The sequence below is a fragment of the Magnolia sinica genome, chromosome 4, assembly GCF_029962835.1.
Source record: "Magnolia sinica isolate HGM2019 chromosome 4, MsV1, whole genome shotgun sequence".
Taxonomy (NCBI): domain Eukaryota; kingdom Viridiplantae; phylum Streptophyta; class Magnoliopsida; order Magnoliales; family Magnoliaceae; genus Magnolia; species Magnolia sinica.
Genome location: NC_080576.1, coordinates 78,682,610 through 78,701,302, shown reverse-complemented (window position 1 = coordinate 78,701,302; position 18,693 = coordinate 78,682,610). Strand labels below are relative to the sequence as shown.

General features: G+C 43.4%; 1 protein-coding gene across 3 annotated transcripts in view; it reads right to left on the bottom strand.

Annotated features, from left to right (window-relative positions):
* Positions 1 to 18,139: 18,139 nt before the first annotated feature.
* The window catches only part of LOC131243259 (LRR receptor kinase BAK1-like), a 41,112-nt gene continuing 40,558 nt past the window's right edge, over positions 18,140 to 18,693 (bottom strand). For all 3 annotated transcript variants that reach the window (XM_058242457.1, XM_058242458.1, XM_058242459.1), the window contains one exon: positions 18,140 to 18,434. In XM_058242457.1, the coding sequence (XP_058098440.1) occupies positions 18,317 to 18,434 (118 nt within the window). In that variant the 3' untranslated portion in view covers positions 18,140 to 18,316. The remainder of the gene's footprint in view (positions 18,435 to 18,693) is intronic.

Here is an 18,693-nt window from a genome sequence, read left to right as displayed (position 1 = left end):
CACGAAAGGTACGCTCACTAGCCATGGCTAAACGGTGTGGTAACAACATATATATCATTGCAGGTCCTACTTAATCTGGACGGTCATAGTGAGACACGTCTAATGGGTCTCAACGTCCCATGGATGGACGGCCTGCATATACAACATATATATGGTGGGGTCCACATCCAGACAGCATGGATAGACACAATGCGTCAAGATGTGTTCCACCATCCAGAAAGCTGGACGGTGTGGACATACAGATACATCAAGTGGGCTTCATCGTCTAGGTGGATAAAACAAATATATCACGTGGGGTCCACACGTGTAGGATGGATGACAAAAACACATACACCAGCTGGGTCCCATAGACACTGCTGGCGTCACAACAGTGGGACCCACAGAGCTTGGTGGCATCGATACACTAGCTGTATAATTGTATGAGGTAACCAGCCAACCCGTTTCCATAGAGGTGGGTCCTACATGGGGCCTACCATAACGTTTATTTTCCATCCCATCTGTTGATAAGGTTACATAGACCTAAATAAAGAGGAAATACAAATTTCATATTTATCCACAACTTCTGTTACCCAAAAAGGGATTTCAATGGTAGACGTTCAATCCCCTGCTACTATTGGTGGTGTGGACCACTTGAGCCCCATGTACAGTTGATTTTTGGGTTATCCCATTAATTAAGGGGAACTCACCAAATACACGATGTAGATGATCGATAGACATCACGGTTGGACCTGTAGTGGGACCACGGTCGTACTTGTTAAAAGCAACAAGGATGATGCTTGCTGTAAGGTCCAGGGGCGCTGGCAGCAGTAGCGTCTTATACTCTTTTTATTTTATTTTATTTTTTTCTAAGGATTTCCATAGGTGGGGCCCACATCAGGAGGATGTACTCCGTCGGTTGGATTCATGGGCTCATGACGGGTTTAATAAGCCCAATATTTGATATGTTTTGACGTACATAATCATCACAGTGGGCCTTAATAGTTTTAACACTATATATCACTGTCTTCTGTGAGGTGGCCTGTTAGAGATTCAGATTAGCTTCATTTTTTGGCTCAACCCCTAAAATGAGCTGAGAAATTGGGTGGACGGTGTGGATCAGATACATAAATCAAAGTGGGGTCCATGTCTAATGGGCTAGACGGTTGATTAAAACACACACAAAATGGTGCGTCCAGCACCGTCCCATGCTGGACGGTGTGGACAATACACAAGTGCCATGGCAGGCCCACCGTCCTTGCCTCTAGACAGTGGGTATATACAACACATACATCACTAGGGGCTTCATCATCTTAGACAGCAAGATGCATAGACGGTTTGGAAGCCATATATATCAGGTGGGCCACACTTAAGGGGAGAGAGAGAGAGAGAGAGAGAGAGAGAGAGAGAGAGAGAGAGAGAGAGAGAGAGAGAGATATGTGTGAGGGAGGAGCTCCGCCACTATGAGCTCCTCTCCAAGTGTTGCAACACATACATCAAGTGGAAATGTGATCACCCACCTCAAGATCTCTTCTTCTTTCTTCCATCAACACCTTCTATAGCTCCAAAGAATGTGATCTAATGGGTGAGATGAGGCTTGGAAAGTGGGATTAGGTGGTAGGAAGGTGGGCCACACATGACTTCTCTCATGGAGATAGCTTGTACGTTGGGTTGCTTGGAGAATGAGGGAGAGAGATGAGAGAGAGAGGTTGTAAGAGACAGAGATGGGTGAGAGTGAGTGATGAAGTGATGGGAAGTGATGGATGAGTGTACTTGTGTAAGGGAGAGAGTTGACTTTAGGTAAGGTTGTGTAAGAGATGGATGGGTTGGGTTGCTTGTACTTGTTTGATGGATTGATGTGACATTTCGTAGAGATTCTATCGATATTTGCAATGTGCGGCGTTTTCCTTGAACTGAATGCGGGCCCACATCTCCTGGCCCGGGTATCACCTCGTCACATAATACACGGCAACAGCATGGTCGTAATGATATAAGTCTTAGGTCGAGTTGACACAGATATGCAGGACTCAGCTTAGGCTCACGCGCAAACGTCGATTACAGGTCGCGGGTTATAGGAATTCGACCGGGAGGACCGTAGGAGTATATGGAACGGTACAAACTAGGATACGGGTCTTACACCAGGGGACCAAGATCAAAGAATTTACATGCCAGAGATCCGAGAAAATCAAGCAATTCACGCTAAAGAGGCCAGAAAATTGTCCAGAATGCAAGATCATAGGGTTCCCACTATCCGTTCGGCTCGAAACTTTATATCTGGCCTAAGGACCATAAATTAACCCTACACGTCAAATTTTAGCCATTAGATCCTTGTGAAACTGGCCCAATGGATAGATTAGCCTATAAATCATTAAACTAGGGCCTACCGGATATCTGGATATGCTGCAATTTTGGTCTCAACCCCTTAAATGGGGTGGCACAACGAATGGACGGAGTGGATTTTGCATAGCATCACAAAGGACCCCACATGTATAGTGCGTGTACACAACGTACACGGCACCAGCTCCGCACCAAACCAAGAGTCCGGTCAACAGGAGGTTGACCCAACCCTTCCCCTGCACCAGCAACAGCGGACGGACGAGCGTCTGCCGATTTTGGATAATGGGTCCCACCCATCATCCAAACGGATGATATGGACCGTTCATTGCGTCCAGGGGGTGGGGATGACCCTGGCCATTGTGGCCTTTTGGGCTTATGCACACATGCACACGTGGATCACCAGAAAATGCAGGATGATCGGTAAGTTGATTTGATATAGTGAACCGCACCAAAACTCGACCAAAACCACTCCTTTCTGAGTGATTTTCACCAGGAATCTAATTAATAGGGTGGATTTTCTCAAAAACATCACTGTGGGGCCCACCGAACATGTCAGCGTAAGGAATTTCTCCAAATACACACGTCCGGATGCTGTTTCCTCCATGGGCCGTTCTGTGATCACAACAACGGTCGGATGCAAGATCCAGACCGTTCAAAAGCTTTACGAGGGGGTCTTTACCCCAACTATGGAGTCAAAACATGTTTCTTGGACATCGTTTGGCCAAAGATCTCACCCAAACTCAACAAGCCTTGCGCGTTTCGGTTTCGTAAGTATGCAAGGTGCTGCGTACGGACGTTCTAACACTTTCTCCACCGCCCCACCTTGCCTATAAAAGGAAGGGAGAACGTGGGTATTAACATCTTTGGGCTGTGGAGTGTGGGAAGAAAGAAAGAGAGAGAGAGAGGGTCAATGGCTGGGCAATTTTCTTCTTTTCTCCTTCTTTTCTTCTTTATTTTCCTTGATGTTTATTTAAGATTTAGCTTGATCATGACTATGTTAAGCTAAACCTCTTAGATAGGACTAAGAGTTGAAACATGTAGTGTGATGGGAGACTTTTCTTTATGCCTTCGATTCAGGTTTAAGCTGAACTGATTTTGATTCTAGTTTGATTATATGGAATATTCATAGTTTTTAATGGTTTGTTGTGGCTTAAATTATAATAGATCTACGATATCTTTGAGTATTTTTTATGCATTTAGAGAGGTTATGGCCGTCGGAACCCTGTTGTTCACCATCATCTCACGGGCATGGTTGGAGGATGGAATCCTCCCCTATGTTCATAACTCTCTCAGATTGGATGTGGATTGGTTAAATTCTATTGTTTACTTCGTCTCTTGGGCATGGTTTTGTAATGGAATCAAGTCTAATTCTCATACCTCTCATCTCGTGAAAACTGGATCAAAGGAAGTTTAGATTTGATTTTTATGGTTATATCCTCCGATCGGATGAAGATGGGACTCTAAGTCTAGTTGTGTTTTTGAACCAAGCATAGATCTATGTATCTAAACCAAGGAAGATTAAGGGAATAATTGTGAATTTAATTAACTAAAATTTAGAATTTTCAAAGGTGGGAAACAAGGGTTTCCAAGGATCCACTTGTAAAGATCCTTGTGAACTATGCTTGGTTCAAGAACATAATTTAAACAAGGGTTTAGATACATATTCATCTAGTTCTAGTTCCAGTTACTTTCAGATTTGTACAAGGTACAGTCCTTGTGGATTCAACCTCGGTCTTACCTAGATTCTTACTACATCGCAACCCTATACTTGGGTAGTGAACAAAATTCCATATCCTTAAGGCATGTCAGCCTGGAGAGGGGGAGTGTCACATGGCTGACGGCAACCAAGTTGCCACCAGTCCACACATGGTACCTCCAAAGGCCTTTACTTCTTGTCCTTAGACTCCAGTTGGCCTTAAAAAGAGTTGGAAAGAGTTGGTGAGATGAGAGGAGAGCTTGTTCTGGACCCGAGCAATCTGACAACTCGACCATGATAGCTGCCGAGCCATGATGTATCTTAACGCACCCGCTTGTTTGAGGGAAAGCATGAGCAAAATTAGTCCAACTCTTGATTTCCCAAGTACCCATAGCCCCGTTGCCCGTGCATGCAGCCACAAAGCTACGCCGATGTACTGCTGGGGTACAAAACGGTATAACTGCGAAGACGCTTTAGGCGCTCCTTACAGCTGAGTGGGGATTTCTGCCTCGTTCACCTTAGGAATAACACAACTACCCTGCCTATCACGATGTGTGCCCCTTGGGATTTCTTGCCCCTTTCCGACTTGGTAGATACTCGATGACCTTCTTCCCTGCCCAAGCAAGGCGCCCCATGTGCACGGGCAAAATCGTCGCCCACGTGTGTTAATGCCCTTGGTTGCCTACTCAGCATGACACCCTCACCCATCACCGTAGTACGGTGTCCCTTTCTGCTGCCCAGGCTCAGTGCTCATGCTTGTTGTCTCATGCACACGACAACCTTGCCTATGAACATTGCTGCAGTGTTGCGCGTGTGTACGAAACAATATAACTACAAAGACACTTTGGGAGCTCCTTACCACTAAGTGGGGATTTTGGCCCTGTTTACCTTAAGGAGAAGCACCACTGCCACGCCTCATCTATGCCCCACATGCACGGATGAGCCATGCATGGCCCCTGCTTGGCCTAGCATGGCATGGCATGCCCTCGTATGGTATGACTGAGTGGAGATTTTGCCCATTTCTAAGTTAGTTGAAGCTTGGTTGGTACACGAGGATGCCCACGCCACACAACCCAGTGTGCATGAATGAGCCTCGTGTGCCCCTCCAGCAACCCTAATATGGTCATGCTTGGTATTTCATCACATACCCGAGGTGGGCGCGTATGAGCCTTCTATGCACCCCCACCACTGACTCAAATCTTGTGACCACCGATGTAATAGAACCTATATTATTTCCATTTGGCAACTTCGACGTGCTCAACGCCCACAGAAACACATGTGTGCACGTGTGAATTGGTGTGCGGGCGGCCGGTGTAGACATTGGTGCCTTGTGCACTTGGTGCCCTTTGCGCACTTTGCACACTCACACACTTACGTAGTAAGTATTGGAGGAGACTTTCCTCAATGATGCCTTACCCGTGGCCCAAGCACGGCTCCGCCCACCACCCATGTGCATTGGTGCCCTAGCTCCGCCTACTTAGCATGGTGCCCTGCTCATGGCCGTAGCACAATGTCCATGTCCAATGCACAAGCATGATGCATGCACCTGTCGCCTCGAGTGCAAGATGCCCTTAGATATCGGTGCCCACGCTCACCGTCGTAGCATAGTGTCCACGCCCGCTGCCCAAGCTTTGCTCCCTTAGCACGACGTCCCTGCCCTTCACCCAATCACGACGTCCTTACCCGCCACCCCATCATGTGAGCCCCTGCCCATCGCCCATGTATTGCACTCAAACGCGCTACACCGCACACTGGCCATGCACGCTACCGATGCCATCACCAGGTGCCCGAACACCCCTGCCATGCCATGTTGCCCATGCTAGCGTGCTGCTGAGCGCACGACGTGCTGCTGCTGGCATGCTAGAGTGTTTCTGTTGGCGCGTTACCACGCACGCATGACCGTGACGTCGTGCTACTACTAGAGTGCTGACGTACATGCACGAGACGCTATCATTGTGCTGTTGCGTGCATGCATGATCGTGACATTGTGTTCTTGCTTTCATACTGCTGCGTGCACTCATGGGCGTGACGTTGTGTTGCTGGTACCGTGCTCACGGAGCGCTGCTGCCTGGCGGTGCAGGCATGACGGCCTGATGCTGCTGCGCACACTTATGAGTGTGCTACCTATGCTACTATTGTGCACAAGGAGGCTAGCGACACTACAACACTACACCCGCGCTGCGCCCACGTACAACCTGAGTACTAGACAGTATAGCTGTAGAGACACTTTGGGCTCTCCTTACTGTTGAGTGGGGATTTTAGCCCTTACTACCTTAGGAGGAGGGTAGCTACCTTACTGCTGTCACGCTGCCGTCACGCCACTACCATGCTCTGCCTATGCCACGTGTGCACGACGTGCACAGATGAGTTGTGATGGCCTCGCTTGATGCTTCTTGGCTTGGCATGGCATTACATGCCCCATGTGTGCCCCTTGCATGACCTGGTTGTTGGACGTAGGCCGGTGGGGCCCACTGGTGAGCAATCACTAGTGGGTGGGTCCCACATGTTTAGGCATCTTCCGGCCTTTCTCCTTTTCGGTTATATTCAAATTCAAAATTGAATTTGATTTATGATAGGAGATAGGGATAAGACCAGATGATATGGTCTCATCCAATCTCCCCTCCTTTCCTATAAAAGGCATGCGCTCTCTCTCGCATAAAAATAAGATATACAAAATACTGAGAGTATACGGAGAGAGAAACATTGTGCACGAGAGTCTGTTCATCTTAGCTTGTCCTTGGGACGATCTGATCCATAGATCGCAATCCGGGACCACTATATACCGTAGGATCAGAGGTGTGAATAGTTCCATCTGCTCCAGTAGTAGATAGGCGGGCCGTTGGAGCACCGTTCTTCTGCTTTGTAAAGGTTCCAAACATCGTGTAGACCGTCAGATCTTGAGGGCTCACCTTCTGCGCTTCCCTACAGTGGTATCAGAGCTTATTTAACGGCGGATCTCCGATTATAATCATTTAAAAAGGTAAGTGGCCCATCTTTTCCTTTAAGATTAGAATTATGGCCCACTGTTTAAATCATCATGTGATCGGCCTCACAGTGGATAGGCAACATTACAAGTATATCTAATATAAGGCATGTATTGCATGTAGGCAACGTTACATGTATCACATGTGTTTAAAGTATAACGAATGATAAGATGTACATGTGATATGGTACAACATGTTGCCTACAAGCTGTGCATGTGATATGGTTCAACACGTTTTCATATTGTTGTACATGTAATATGATGTGTATGTATACCACATGTTATTGCACTTATGTATACCATCAGATCCATGTATGATGTGCATGCATGATCTGCGGGTGACGTATTTCACCCTAAATGTTCTACTGGTGAAGTGTTTCACGTTGACATAATATGATATGAAAACAGCAATATGTTAACGGGTAGTGGCCATGTATCCACACGTTATGGATATGAACCTGATTCGTATCCGTAGATCTGATCACGTGGATTTGATCCGTATGATGTATATATGAGTTATGTGATGTACACCATGTGAAAACGTATGATGTACACGTGTAATGTACATCACGTGTGATATGAAAACAACAATATTTTAACGTGTGATGGCCTAGTATCCATTACTGACGTGTTGCCTTATAACACGTTGCCTACATGCACTATAACACTAAAACAAGCTATGTTACCAAACATGACACATTGCTGAAATATAGCCGACGTGTTGCCTACATGCACTCAATACGTGATTTGTTCACATGTTGAGATAAAGCTGAGATGTATATGAGATATACATGAGATATAGCTGAGATATACATACATGAATTGCTTGTGACACATCTCCACTTAAATACGTGTAAACATAAGTACTTGAGTGATGTGCACGTGTACACATCAGACCCATGTGTACACGTGTTCACACATCAGTCCCATGATTACACGAATTGGATAATGTTGGATGATGTATACATATGTTGGCAGTTGTACATGCACATGAATTGGCTGCTGGATATATGCACATGAGTTGGCAGCTGTATACATGTGTTGGTGTTGGCAGCTGTACATGCACACGAATTGTACAAGCACACACATATGCCTATACACGTGTTATATATGGCTGATGTACAAGAACTACACCACTGCTGTAGTGCTTATCCATTTGTATTGAACTACACCACTGCTGTATACATGTGTAGGCAGTATCCATTTGTATTGCAGTGATGTACAATGACATAAACTGTATCCAAACCGTACATCATAACCAATGGATAAAATGGTATAAGTTGTATCAAAACGGTCATAAGATACACATGTTATTCTATGTATGTGTTGTTTTGTACAGACTATACACGTGTTGGCTTAGCTACTGTACATGTGTTAGCTAATGTGGGCATACATGTGTTAGCTACAGTACATGTGTTAGCTACTGTACACGTACTATACACAAGCTAATGTGGGCATACATGTGTCATAGCTTCTGCTATACACATGTGTATACGTGTTGGCGGATGTGCGCTGATGTAAAGGTGCAGCAACTATGTTTTTAGTTTTACTAATTTCACATGTGTAGATCTGTTGAAGGATGATGAACTCATATCAAAAAATATAGTTTCCTTTATTATATCATCTTCACTGTTGATCTATTGCTCATTAGTGAACGAAACGATCATCAACCATGATGATCAATGTTGATGAAAGGATCCATCATCAACAATGATCATTATCGGTAATGATCGGATCCATCACTAATAGTCATGATCACAGGTGAAGATTGTACTCTCTTCAATACCTAAGCACTTCATTTTTCTTTCTGATGATGATGTTTAATATATGAGAAAATATTTGGCTTGATGTGTTTTAGATCTAAGCCTCATATTTATTTATTTTGTTTTCATTGGTAATTGTAAAACTTAGTGCTTAGATACTCCCTATACACAAATAAAGGTTGTGCATAACCTGAGTGGGAGTTTATTCTCCTACACCAAATGATGCATGCAACCATGTAATGGAAGGTTGCATGTTATATAAATTTATTCTTATAAAAGCATTTAATCTCATCTTAATTAGAGAACTTGATTGTTCTACACCGCCCATTCGGGTATGTGGACTTTCAGATCTCATTAAGATGTGTTAACTACTTTTATACTTTGAAATTTTATATAACAAGTAGAAATGCTGATGATTAGTGTCAATACCTTAGATCATAGCTAAGTAGTGATACTCATGCAATGTAGAGATGGCCACCAAAGCGTTAATCGCTGAACAGCTAAAAGGACAACATTTCGACGGCAACAACTACGAAGACTGGTCCCGCGCAGTGCGATGCCTTCTGGACGAGGACGACATATCTCACACACTCGATGTAGTTCAAGAGGAACCCATCCTAGCTGAAAACGGAAATTTACAAGAACATAGGGTTGCGATGACTCGCTATAATAAGTGGCGAAAACAAAATCGTTCAGCCCGTAATGTCCTTCTTAGCACTATGCACAAAGAACTCATACCTACGTATGAAGTGCATGAAACCGCTAAGGGAATCTGGGAAGCACTGACAGATGCCTATGCGCAGAAGTCAGATGCGAGAGTTAGGGCAATGGAATTGGAATTCCAGGAGTACAGGATGCCTGTCGGCTGTCCCATCAAAGATCATATTCGTAAGATGGAGCAAATGATAGGTGCCCTTAGGAATGTTGGGTGCAAATTGACTGAAAATCAGAAGATTATAGCCATGCACCGTTCCTTGCCTGAATCTTGGGCCTAAATCAAAAGAATTCTGAACCATACTGATTCAATCACTACGTTCAGAGACTTTTGTGGCCACTTGGTACGTGAGGTTGATATGAATGCAATTCAGCCAAGTTCGGCCAAGGCCTTTGTAGCAGAGACCCATAAGCGAAAAGCTAATAATAAACGGTTCAAAGCTCGCAAGAAGGCGAAGAAGAATAATCAAGAACAGAAGACCACAACACCTACTCCAAATCTCAAGAAGGGGAATGGAAAGAAGAAGCAGAAAAAGACAAATGTAATCTGCTTTGTCTGTGGAAATTTCGGCCATTATGCTCGGCAGTGTGCCCACAAAAAGACGGTAATTTCTCAGTCACAAGATACTTTGTATGTAGGCATTTGTTCTGAAATCCTTTCCGTTGATACTATATCTAACGAGTGGCGCAACAAAGCACGTGACACAGAGTCGTCGAGGACTCGAGGAATTCCAGCTTGTAGCCAAAGGGAGTTACAAGCTGTACATGGGCAATAACGCTGTTGAAGACGTACTAGGGATTGGCGTTCTCCATCTCCGTACGCGCATAGGGCAAATAATAATCCTTCGTGATACTCTTTTTGCACCGGGGATGCGTCGGAATTTAATTTCTGTTTCTAGGTTATTATTTGATGGTTTCGATATTCGATTTTCTGGGACTAGAGTTTCTTTGAGACAAAATAACCTCATCTTTGCATGGGGAAATTTAATTTCAGATTTATTTACTCTAGACGTAGATTGTGATAATGCTCATCTTGCTTTATCTGCTATGTCGAATAAAAATGTAGTATCTGAATCTCAAAAATGGCACGCGAGGTTAGGTCACATCGGAAAGGATCGTATGACAAGACTAGTACGTTCTGGTCTGTTAGACTCCTTATCCAAAGTTGATTTGCCATTTTGTGAACATTGTGTGTCCGGGAAGATATCGAAGAAACCATTTCCCAAAGCGGCTAGGTCTAAGGGCACACTAGAGATAATCCATTCAGATATCTGTGGACCCTTTAATGTACATGCCAGAAACAGATGTCAATACTTTGTCACTTTCATTGACGATTACTCGCGCTATGGATATGTGTATCTCATCTCACACAAATCTGAGGCTTTTGATTGTTTTCTTAAATATAAAGCTGAAGTGAAAAATCAGCTTGAGAAAAAGATTAAAATCCTTCGATCTGATAGAGGTGGCGAGTATACATCTGAAACGTTTAAATCATATTGTGAAAACGTTGGAATTGTTCGGCAGTACATAATGGCTTACACTCCACAACAGAACGGTGTTGCAGAGAGAATGAATAGGACACTATTGGACATGGTTAGATCGATGATGGCACAAGTCAATCTCTCTACCATATTCTGGGGAGACGCACTGTTAACAGCCGTCTACGTCCTTAATAGAGTCCCATCCAAATCCATTCCTAAGACTCCATATGAGATGTGGTCTAGGAGGCCTCCTTCTTTAGCCCACCTACGCCCTTGGGGATCATTGGCATATGTTTTGCTACCTACTCATCATAGAGGTAAACTTGATAGTAAAATCATTGAATGCGTGTTCATTAGGTACCCTATGCATTCAAAGGGATACGTTCTAGTTTATGAGGACCATGGACGATGGATTGAGATAGAATCCCGAGACGTGACCTTCGTTGAAGATAGATACCCAAGCCGAAGGAAGCAAAAGGTTCCAATAGAATTTTTTGAAATACCCGATGTATCTCAGGAAAGTGGGAGTTCTGCTCCTCAAGATGAAGATGCTCCTATAGTTCACCAGGATAGTGGGAGGTCATCTCAGCAGGCTCCTGAGTTACGTCGAAGCGAAAGAGGATTGATTCCCCGAAGATACTTCGATATTGAGTGGCAAACATTCTCTTGCGTTGCAGTTGATGATGATGAACCTGATTCATATCAGGATGCATTATTATCTTCTAACTCGGCCGATTGGGTAAATGCTATGGACGAAGAGATCGCCTCTATGGAGAAGAATAAAGTCTGGGAACTTGTTGATCTGCCTTCCAATCGTAAAGCGATAGGTAACAAATGGGTACTTAAGATCAAAAGAAAGGCAGATGGTACAGTGGACAAGTATAAAGCACGATTAGTTGCTAAAGGTTTTACACAGCAAGAAGGCATTGATTACGATAAGACCTTTTCACCTGTTGCAAAGTTCTCCTCAATCCGCATGATCTTGTCCATTGTCGCAAGTTTAGACTTAGAGTTATATCAGATGGATGTAAAGACCGCATTCTTAAATGGTGACTTGGAAGAAGAGATATACATGCAACAACCCATGGGTTATGTGGACAAAAAGCATCCGAAGAAAGTCTGCAAGTTGCTAAAATCTATCTATGGGCTGAAGCAATCTTCAAGACAGTGGTACATGAGATTCCACTTGGCCATCACCACTTTTGGATTCACGATGAGTGAAGAAGATCATTGTGTATATATAAAACGGTCTGGAAGATCTTTTCTGATACTATCTCTATATGTAGACGATATCCTGTTAGCTGGTAATGACATGCAATTGTTAATATTGACTAAAGATTGGCTATTCTCGAACTTTGAGATGAAAGACCTCGGTGAAGCCAACTTTATTCTTGGGGTAAAAATCATCAGGGATCTCCCTAAGAAATTTTTAGGCTTGTCTCAAGCAACCTATATACAAAAGATCTTAGAGCGGTTCAGGATGGAAAATTCAAAAGCTGTTGAAACCCCTATGGATAAAGCTACCAAGCTAGACAGGAAATCGTGTCCCCAGACTGAAGCCGAGAAATTGGCTATGTCCTCAGTACCTTATGCAAGTGCAGTAGGGAGCTTAATGTATGCTATGCTTTGCACTAGACCGGATATTAGCTATGCAGTTGGCATAGTCAGCCGTTATCAGAGTAACCCGAGACAGTCTCATTGGCAAGCCGTCAAACGTATATTCCGCTATCTCAGAGGAACAAAAGACCTACTGTTGTGTTATGAAGGAACAAGCCTCGAGCTTAAAGGATATTCAGATGCTGCTTGGGGTAATGACGCCGACGAGGGAAAGTCTACTTCAGGATATGTATTCTTACTCGGAGGAGGAGCTATCTCATGGTCGAGTAAGAAACAGACATCCACAGCTCTTTCATCTATGGAGGCCGAGTACATTGCATGTTGTGCTGCAGTTCAGGAGTGTGTATGGGTTCGCAGATTTCTAATGAGTCTGGGTATTGTACCGAGTGTTCGTCAGCCTATATCGCTGAAGATAGACAATACTTCTGCCATTGACTTGGCTAAGGACCCAAAACACCACCAGAAATCTAAGCACATTGAGATCAAGTATCATTACGTCCGTGATCAAGTGAGAGATAAGAAGGTCACCCTCAGCTACATTCCTACTAAGGAGATGATGGCTGATCCCATGACGAAACCTATAGCTAGAGATCTATTTCAGGTTCACGTCAGGCAGATGGGATTGAAGAAAGCTGGACTGATGTACTTGTTTTGTAGTACCTTTGATCTTTCATTAATGAATATTATATCCCTTTTATTCAGTATTGAACACTAATATTACTAGGTATGAAGATCATCAGCATTTACCTTGAAATCATGAAGGATTTCTATTTTTGTCGGCAGGCCGGTCACCCACTCGCACGGGATTGACCAACCTTGAATGTACAAGAGAGGTACATTTGGGGCTATGTTTATACATTGAGGTATGAACTTCCCTTTGTTATGAATAATAAAGGATGAGGATATGAGTGAGTCGTATCCGCCTACAATCTTATAAAGATTGAAGATGAGACTGATAAAGTCGAATAACATAATCGCACCATTCCGTTACATGCGATCAATGTTATGGCCTGAAATTAAAGCCAGGTTATGAGGTTATGAGATGAGTCGTACCTTATGTAGAATGACCTGTGTATTGTAGACCCGACATTCACCTAGTATTGTCTACTTTACGACGTGGATTGTAGCCACGTGCTGGGACCTATTACCTACAGATTGCTTTGATTCGATCTAATCATTGCAACGTGCGAGTAGTCAGTCCCGTAGGTGACTCTTTGTGTCCTTAGCTACCCTCCTCTTGTGTATATGAGGATGAGATTGAGTGTTGCTACTTTAGTGTACGATGACGAAAGGTCCTTGATTGGCCAGACTCAGTTACGCTAGGAAAGCGGCTTGATTAATTTCAAATTACACATCTGCGTGGGGAAGATCCCGTGACAGCTACACCAAGTTTCTAGAACTATAAATACGCACTTGAAGACTTATCCGCCGGCAGTATCGAGTTGTTTTTATTAGACTTTTGCAAACAATATTTTTCTTAAAAAGCATATATATATATATATATATATATATATATATATATATATATATATATAAGTATTGCTTTGAATTGGTTTTATTCGAAGTTTGTGAAAAATCAAGTTTTCAGAATAACTCGATAAGTTGGATAAGTGCGTATGTTGGCCGAGTACTCCAGGTCGGGAGTTAACTCCATCCGGTGTGGTCATGCGGACTAGGACAGGCATTGCAAAGCTTGGGTTATTGAGTACTAGTCAGGTGGTCACTTAGTACTTAAGCACCTGTGAGAAGATAATGGTGATCCAGCTGGTCCCACGCCTCTGATTCTTTTAATCGCGATGTTTGGTTTTATGATTGTTATTAGGCAAGTTAGATGGACAAATTTATGTGCCTATCCCACAATGTGATTGAGTGGGAGATGTTGGACGTAGGCCGGTGGGGCCCACTGGTGAGCAATCACTAGTGGGTGGGTCCCACATGTTTAGGCATCTTCCGGCCTTTCTCCTTTTCGGTTATATTCAAATTCAAAATTGAATTTGATTTATGATAGGAGATAGGGATAAGACCGGATGATATGGTCTCATCCAATCTCCCCTCCTTTCCTATAAAAGGCACGCGCTCTCTCTCGCATAAAAATAAGATATACAAAATACTGAGAGTATACGGAGAGAGAAACATTGTGCACGAGAGTCTGTCCATCTTAGCTTGTCCTTGGGACGATCTGATCCATAGATCGCAATCCGGGACCACTATATACCGTAGGATCAGAGGTGTGAATAGTTCCATTTGCTCCAGTAGTAGATAGGCGGGCCGTTGGAGCACCGTTCTTCTGCTTTGTAAAGGTTCCAAACATCGTGTAGACTGTCAGATCTTGAGGGCTCACCTTCTGCGCTTCCCTACACTGGTGTGGCCTCGCATGGCATTGTGTGGCCTTGTGTGGCCACGCGTCTGCCACTTGCATGCTTGTTTGCCCTCGCAGGCCTCACATGCCATTATGTGCTGATGTCATGCATCACTTGCCTCATATGCCCTTCCTAGGCCATCATACGACCTTACATGTCTTCGTGTGCCCCATGTGCCCCTTTCATGGCCCCGCATGGCCTTGCATGCCCTCGCATGCCCCCCGTGTGCCCCTCCCACGCCACCGCATTTCCTTGTATGGCATCACATACCGTTGCAATCCCTCGTGTTCCCCTCCTAATTTATCATATGCCCTCGTGTGCCCCTCTCAGGCCATCACATGGGCTTGCATGCCCTCGGTTGCCCTTCTCACACCTTCGCGTGGCCTTTGCTTCGACGAGACTTTGTTGCCTCCTTTTTCGTGCATAGCGAGCCTATTTAGCGTTGTGTGCAGGAACCTCGGCTGTGTGCATTTGTTCCACTTGGGATAATGCGCAATGGTTGGGCCCGAGTGGGATGCTAGGCATCATTGTGATGGTGCATGAGTGGTGCATGGTGACGTTTTTATCCCATGTTGAATGCTTTCGAGAGAGGCATTGGCTACGGCCTCGCCCGATGTTGTTGCCTAAGTTTATTTGTGCCCAGTGTTGTGTGAAGAGATTGTTGCTCATCTCCTTTGAAATGGAGAGTTTAGTCCTTCGGCAAGCCAACTCCCTCATTAGTGTGGCGGCTCTATTGTAAAGGATGCTGATTGAGGTTGTACATTATACTCTAATTGGACTTAATTTTGGGCTTTGATTCAGGCTTGGTTTTGGGCTGAACTAAGTGAGTAGACTGGACTATTTGGATTGGGTAGGCTGACTGGATGAGTCGATTCACCAAGTTGACTTGGTGAGTTAACTCAAGATCTAGGGTTTTAGGGTCTTAGGGTTTAGGAGTAGGTTGACTAGGTTGACTGGGTTGATTTGGGTCGAGTTTAGGGTTCGATTAGGGTTCCTAGGTATTAGGCTTCTAGGGTTAGGGCTTAGGATTAGGGTTATAGTGAATCATCCATTGGTTCAAACTCAATCAACTTATCTGCCCGGGGTGAGGTATCTACACCTACGTATAAATTTGTAACCTACTGTGATAAAAGTGTGTCAATCTATCTTATCTATGTATATACTCATGTGTAATCCCTCCACTAATGTGACCATTTACTAATGATTAAATCCCATGTAATCAAAAGTAGAACATTAGATCTAGACATCAAGTTATCATAAAGTGCAATTAAAGCAGTTTTAATGATTAAAACAAAACCTCAACGGTTAAAAACCTTTAAAATTTTGATTAAAACAATCAGAGTGTTAGGCCCAGTAAAAAAACCACTTGATGAGTCCTTGATCTATATATATCAAAGCCATAAACATGTTCCTAGGAAAACTAATAGATCCCTTATTAGACCATGCAAGAATCAACAATTCTTGATGAAAGTAATAGTTACGTCTATTTTATTGGCCCCTGCATGGCCCTCGTAGGAATAACCAAAGCCCACTAATAAAATCATGACCCTTTCAGATCATTAAGTCCAAGGATTAAACATCTTTTATGCATCATCGATTCTTGATCTCAAGATCACAGTTGAGGCTAATGGGCCCTCATGCTGTTGATTTGATCTCGATCCACCGTTGTGAGTGACCAAAGGTCCAAACCTAGACCTTTGTTTATGCTACACTCACACTCCTGTGTAGGGTAGGGGCAAGGTATAAAGTAATATTAAGTCGACTCTCGATGGTGGAGACTATCTATCTTGACCCGAGTCAGTTCCATCACACAAGATAACCATGCATCTCATGAACTGATGTCCACAGGTGTGTCTTATATACTTGTGACGGTCATGGTCTAGCAAGGTGTTGAGATCCATGAATCATGACTCTCGCAGGTCAATGCCCGTCATGTCTAATCTCAAGTTTCTAGGGATTACCAGAGGAATCACTCCTCAATAAACTCATAATAAAGATTCAAGACAACACTACAGATTGAGGATCAATAGGATGTCCACCAAGGACTCATGGTCACCATTATATAGTACCGATATCGCCTTAATCACATCAACATAGTTAATTGTTTAGAGCTCACATTAGTTTTGCAAGTCACTGGCTCCAACACCACCCCATGGTTGGACAACGGTAGCAAATCCTCCTTTAATCGGGTATACCTGTAGTTAGTAATGCATGACTTAATATAAAATTACCATAATTTGGTCGATACTAGTTCGATTGGGGTGATCTTGAGATCATTGGAAAGATAATTAGATAAGTTTTTCAATCATCCTTGAATCAAGGCCATGGACTCCTTTTGGCTCACTAATTGTGATCACAAAGTGAGAAGAGTTGCAGGACCCTACGATTCTTCAATCGGATCCACATGCTCACGAAATGAAACCGAGATTCTCTCAATACTGTTTAAGCTGAAGTGAAAGCAGATCCTTACTCTTGCTCTGGTGGTAGACTCATAGGAGTTTCAACACCTGGTCAAGGTTTCGAGTATCCATAGGTGGCGAAATCCCACTAAGGCGTGAGTGTGTGGGGCTGAGTGTGCTCCACGCCCGCCTTCGGGACCATTTTATAAATGGGAGCTCCAGTGGTCTTTTCTACTGAGTAAACATTTTAGCACTTGATTGTTACGGAGCATGCGGTCTCGAGAGTCACACATCTTACTTTTCAAATTTTGGAGTTAGATGGTTTTCGTCCTCCGGAGAGCATTTTTGAAGAGTTTTCTAATGAATCTATCATCTGTCGGCCTGAAGTCGGCCTCTACTTAGAAAAAGATTTTTTCCACGTCAAAACATATGTAGGGGGTTGGTATCTAAATACATATTAGGAGATAATAAAGGATCTAGACAAATCTTAGAAAATATACAGAATATATACAGAATCTAAAATAATTTAATATATGATCTAATATATTATACTCTAACACTATCCAAATGTCATGATGCAACTTGGGACACTATGAACTTAAAGTGCTATTGGAGCACTTCATCTCTTAAATTTCAACTGCTGTAATTTTCACTGGGCGGATGGTAAGTTTCTGGTTTATCTTTCCAGAAAGTAGGATTTTTAGGAAGTTTAGTATTTTAAAGCTCCTTTTGAATTATTTACTGAAAGTAGAGTATTTTGGTAATTTCCCCATGTAACTTTGAGCAGAAAGTCCTATGATAGTTTGCCACCAATTAAAAATTGTGGTTAACATAAGGGTAAGCGTAACTTTATTGTGTGACAATCCAGACCATTCAAATCACAAGCCCAATTATAAATGGAACATAACACAGAAATCACTATAAGAAAATGATAGTAATCATCTTATTTAGGAGCATAACACGGAAATTTAGTTCAACTGAGATTCCTATCTAATAAATAGAAGGAACTTTTCCAGAAGATAGAGGTGGAGGAGGTGTATAAAATGGAGGAGATCCAGGGCAACGTTTTCCAGTAACCCGTCCGCATAGATGTTTGTTATTAGCAAAACTGCCAAAATAAATAAATAAATAAATCAGTCAGCAACACGCCTGATCAGATCAGTCAAGCACAACTCCTATGATTCATGGATTGTGCTGTTCTAACTATGAGTGGTCACAGCAAGGGCATGCCTATGCCTAGCCAAGAACCATGTGGGGAGAATGTGCATGAGATCTACCTTGCCCATCAGGTGCACGGCTATATTTTCACCGTGATCCTAAAAATAAGTCAATCCAAGACTTAGGTGGATCACACTATAAGGAATGGT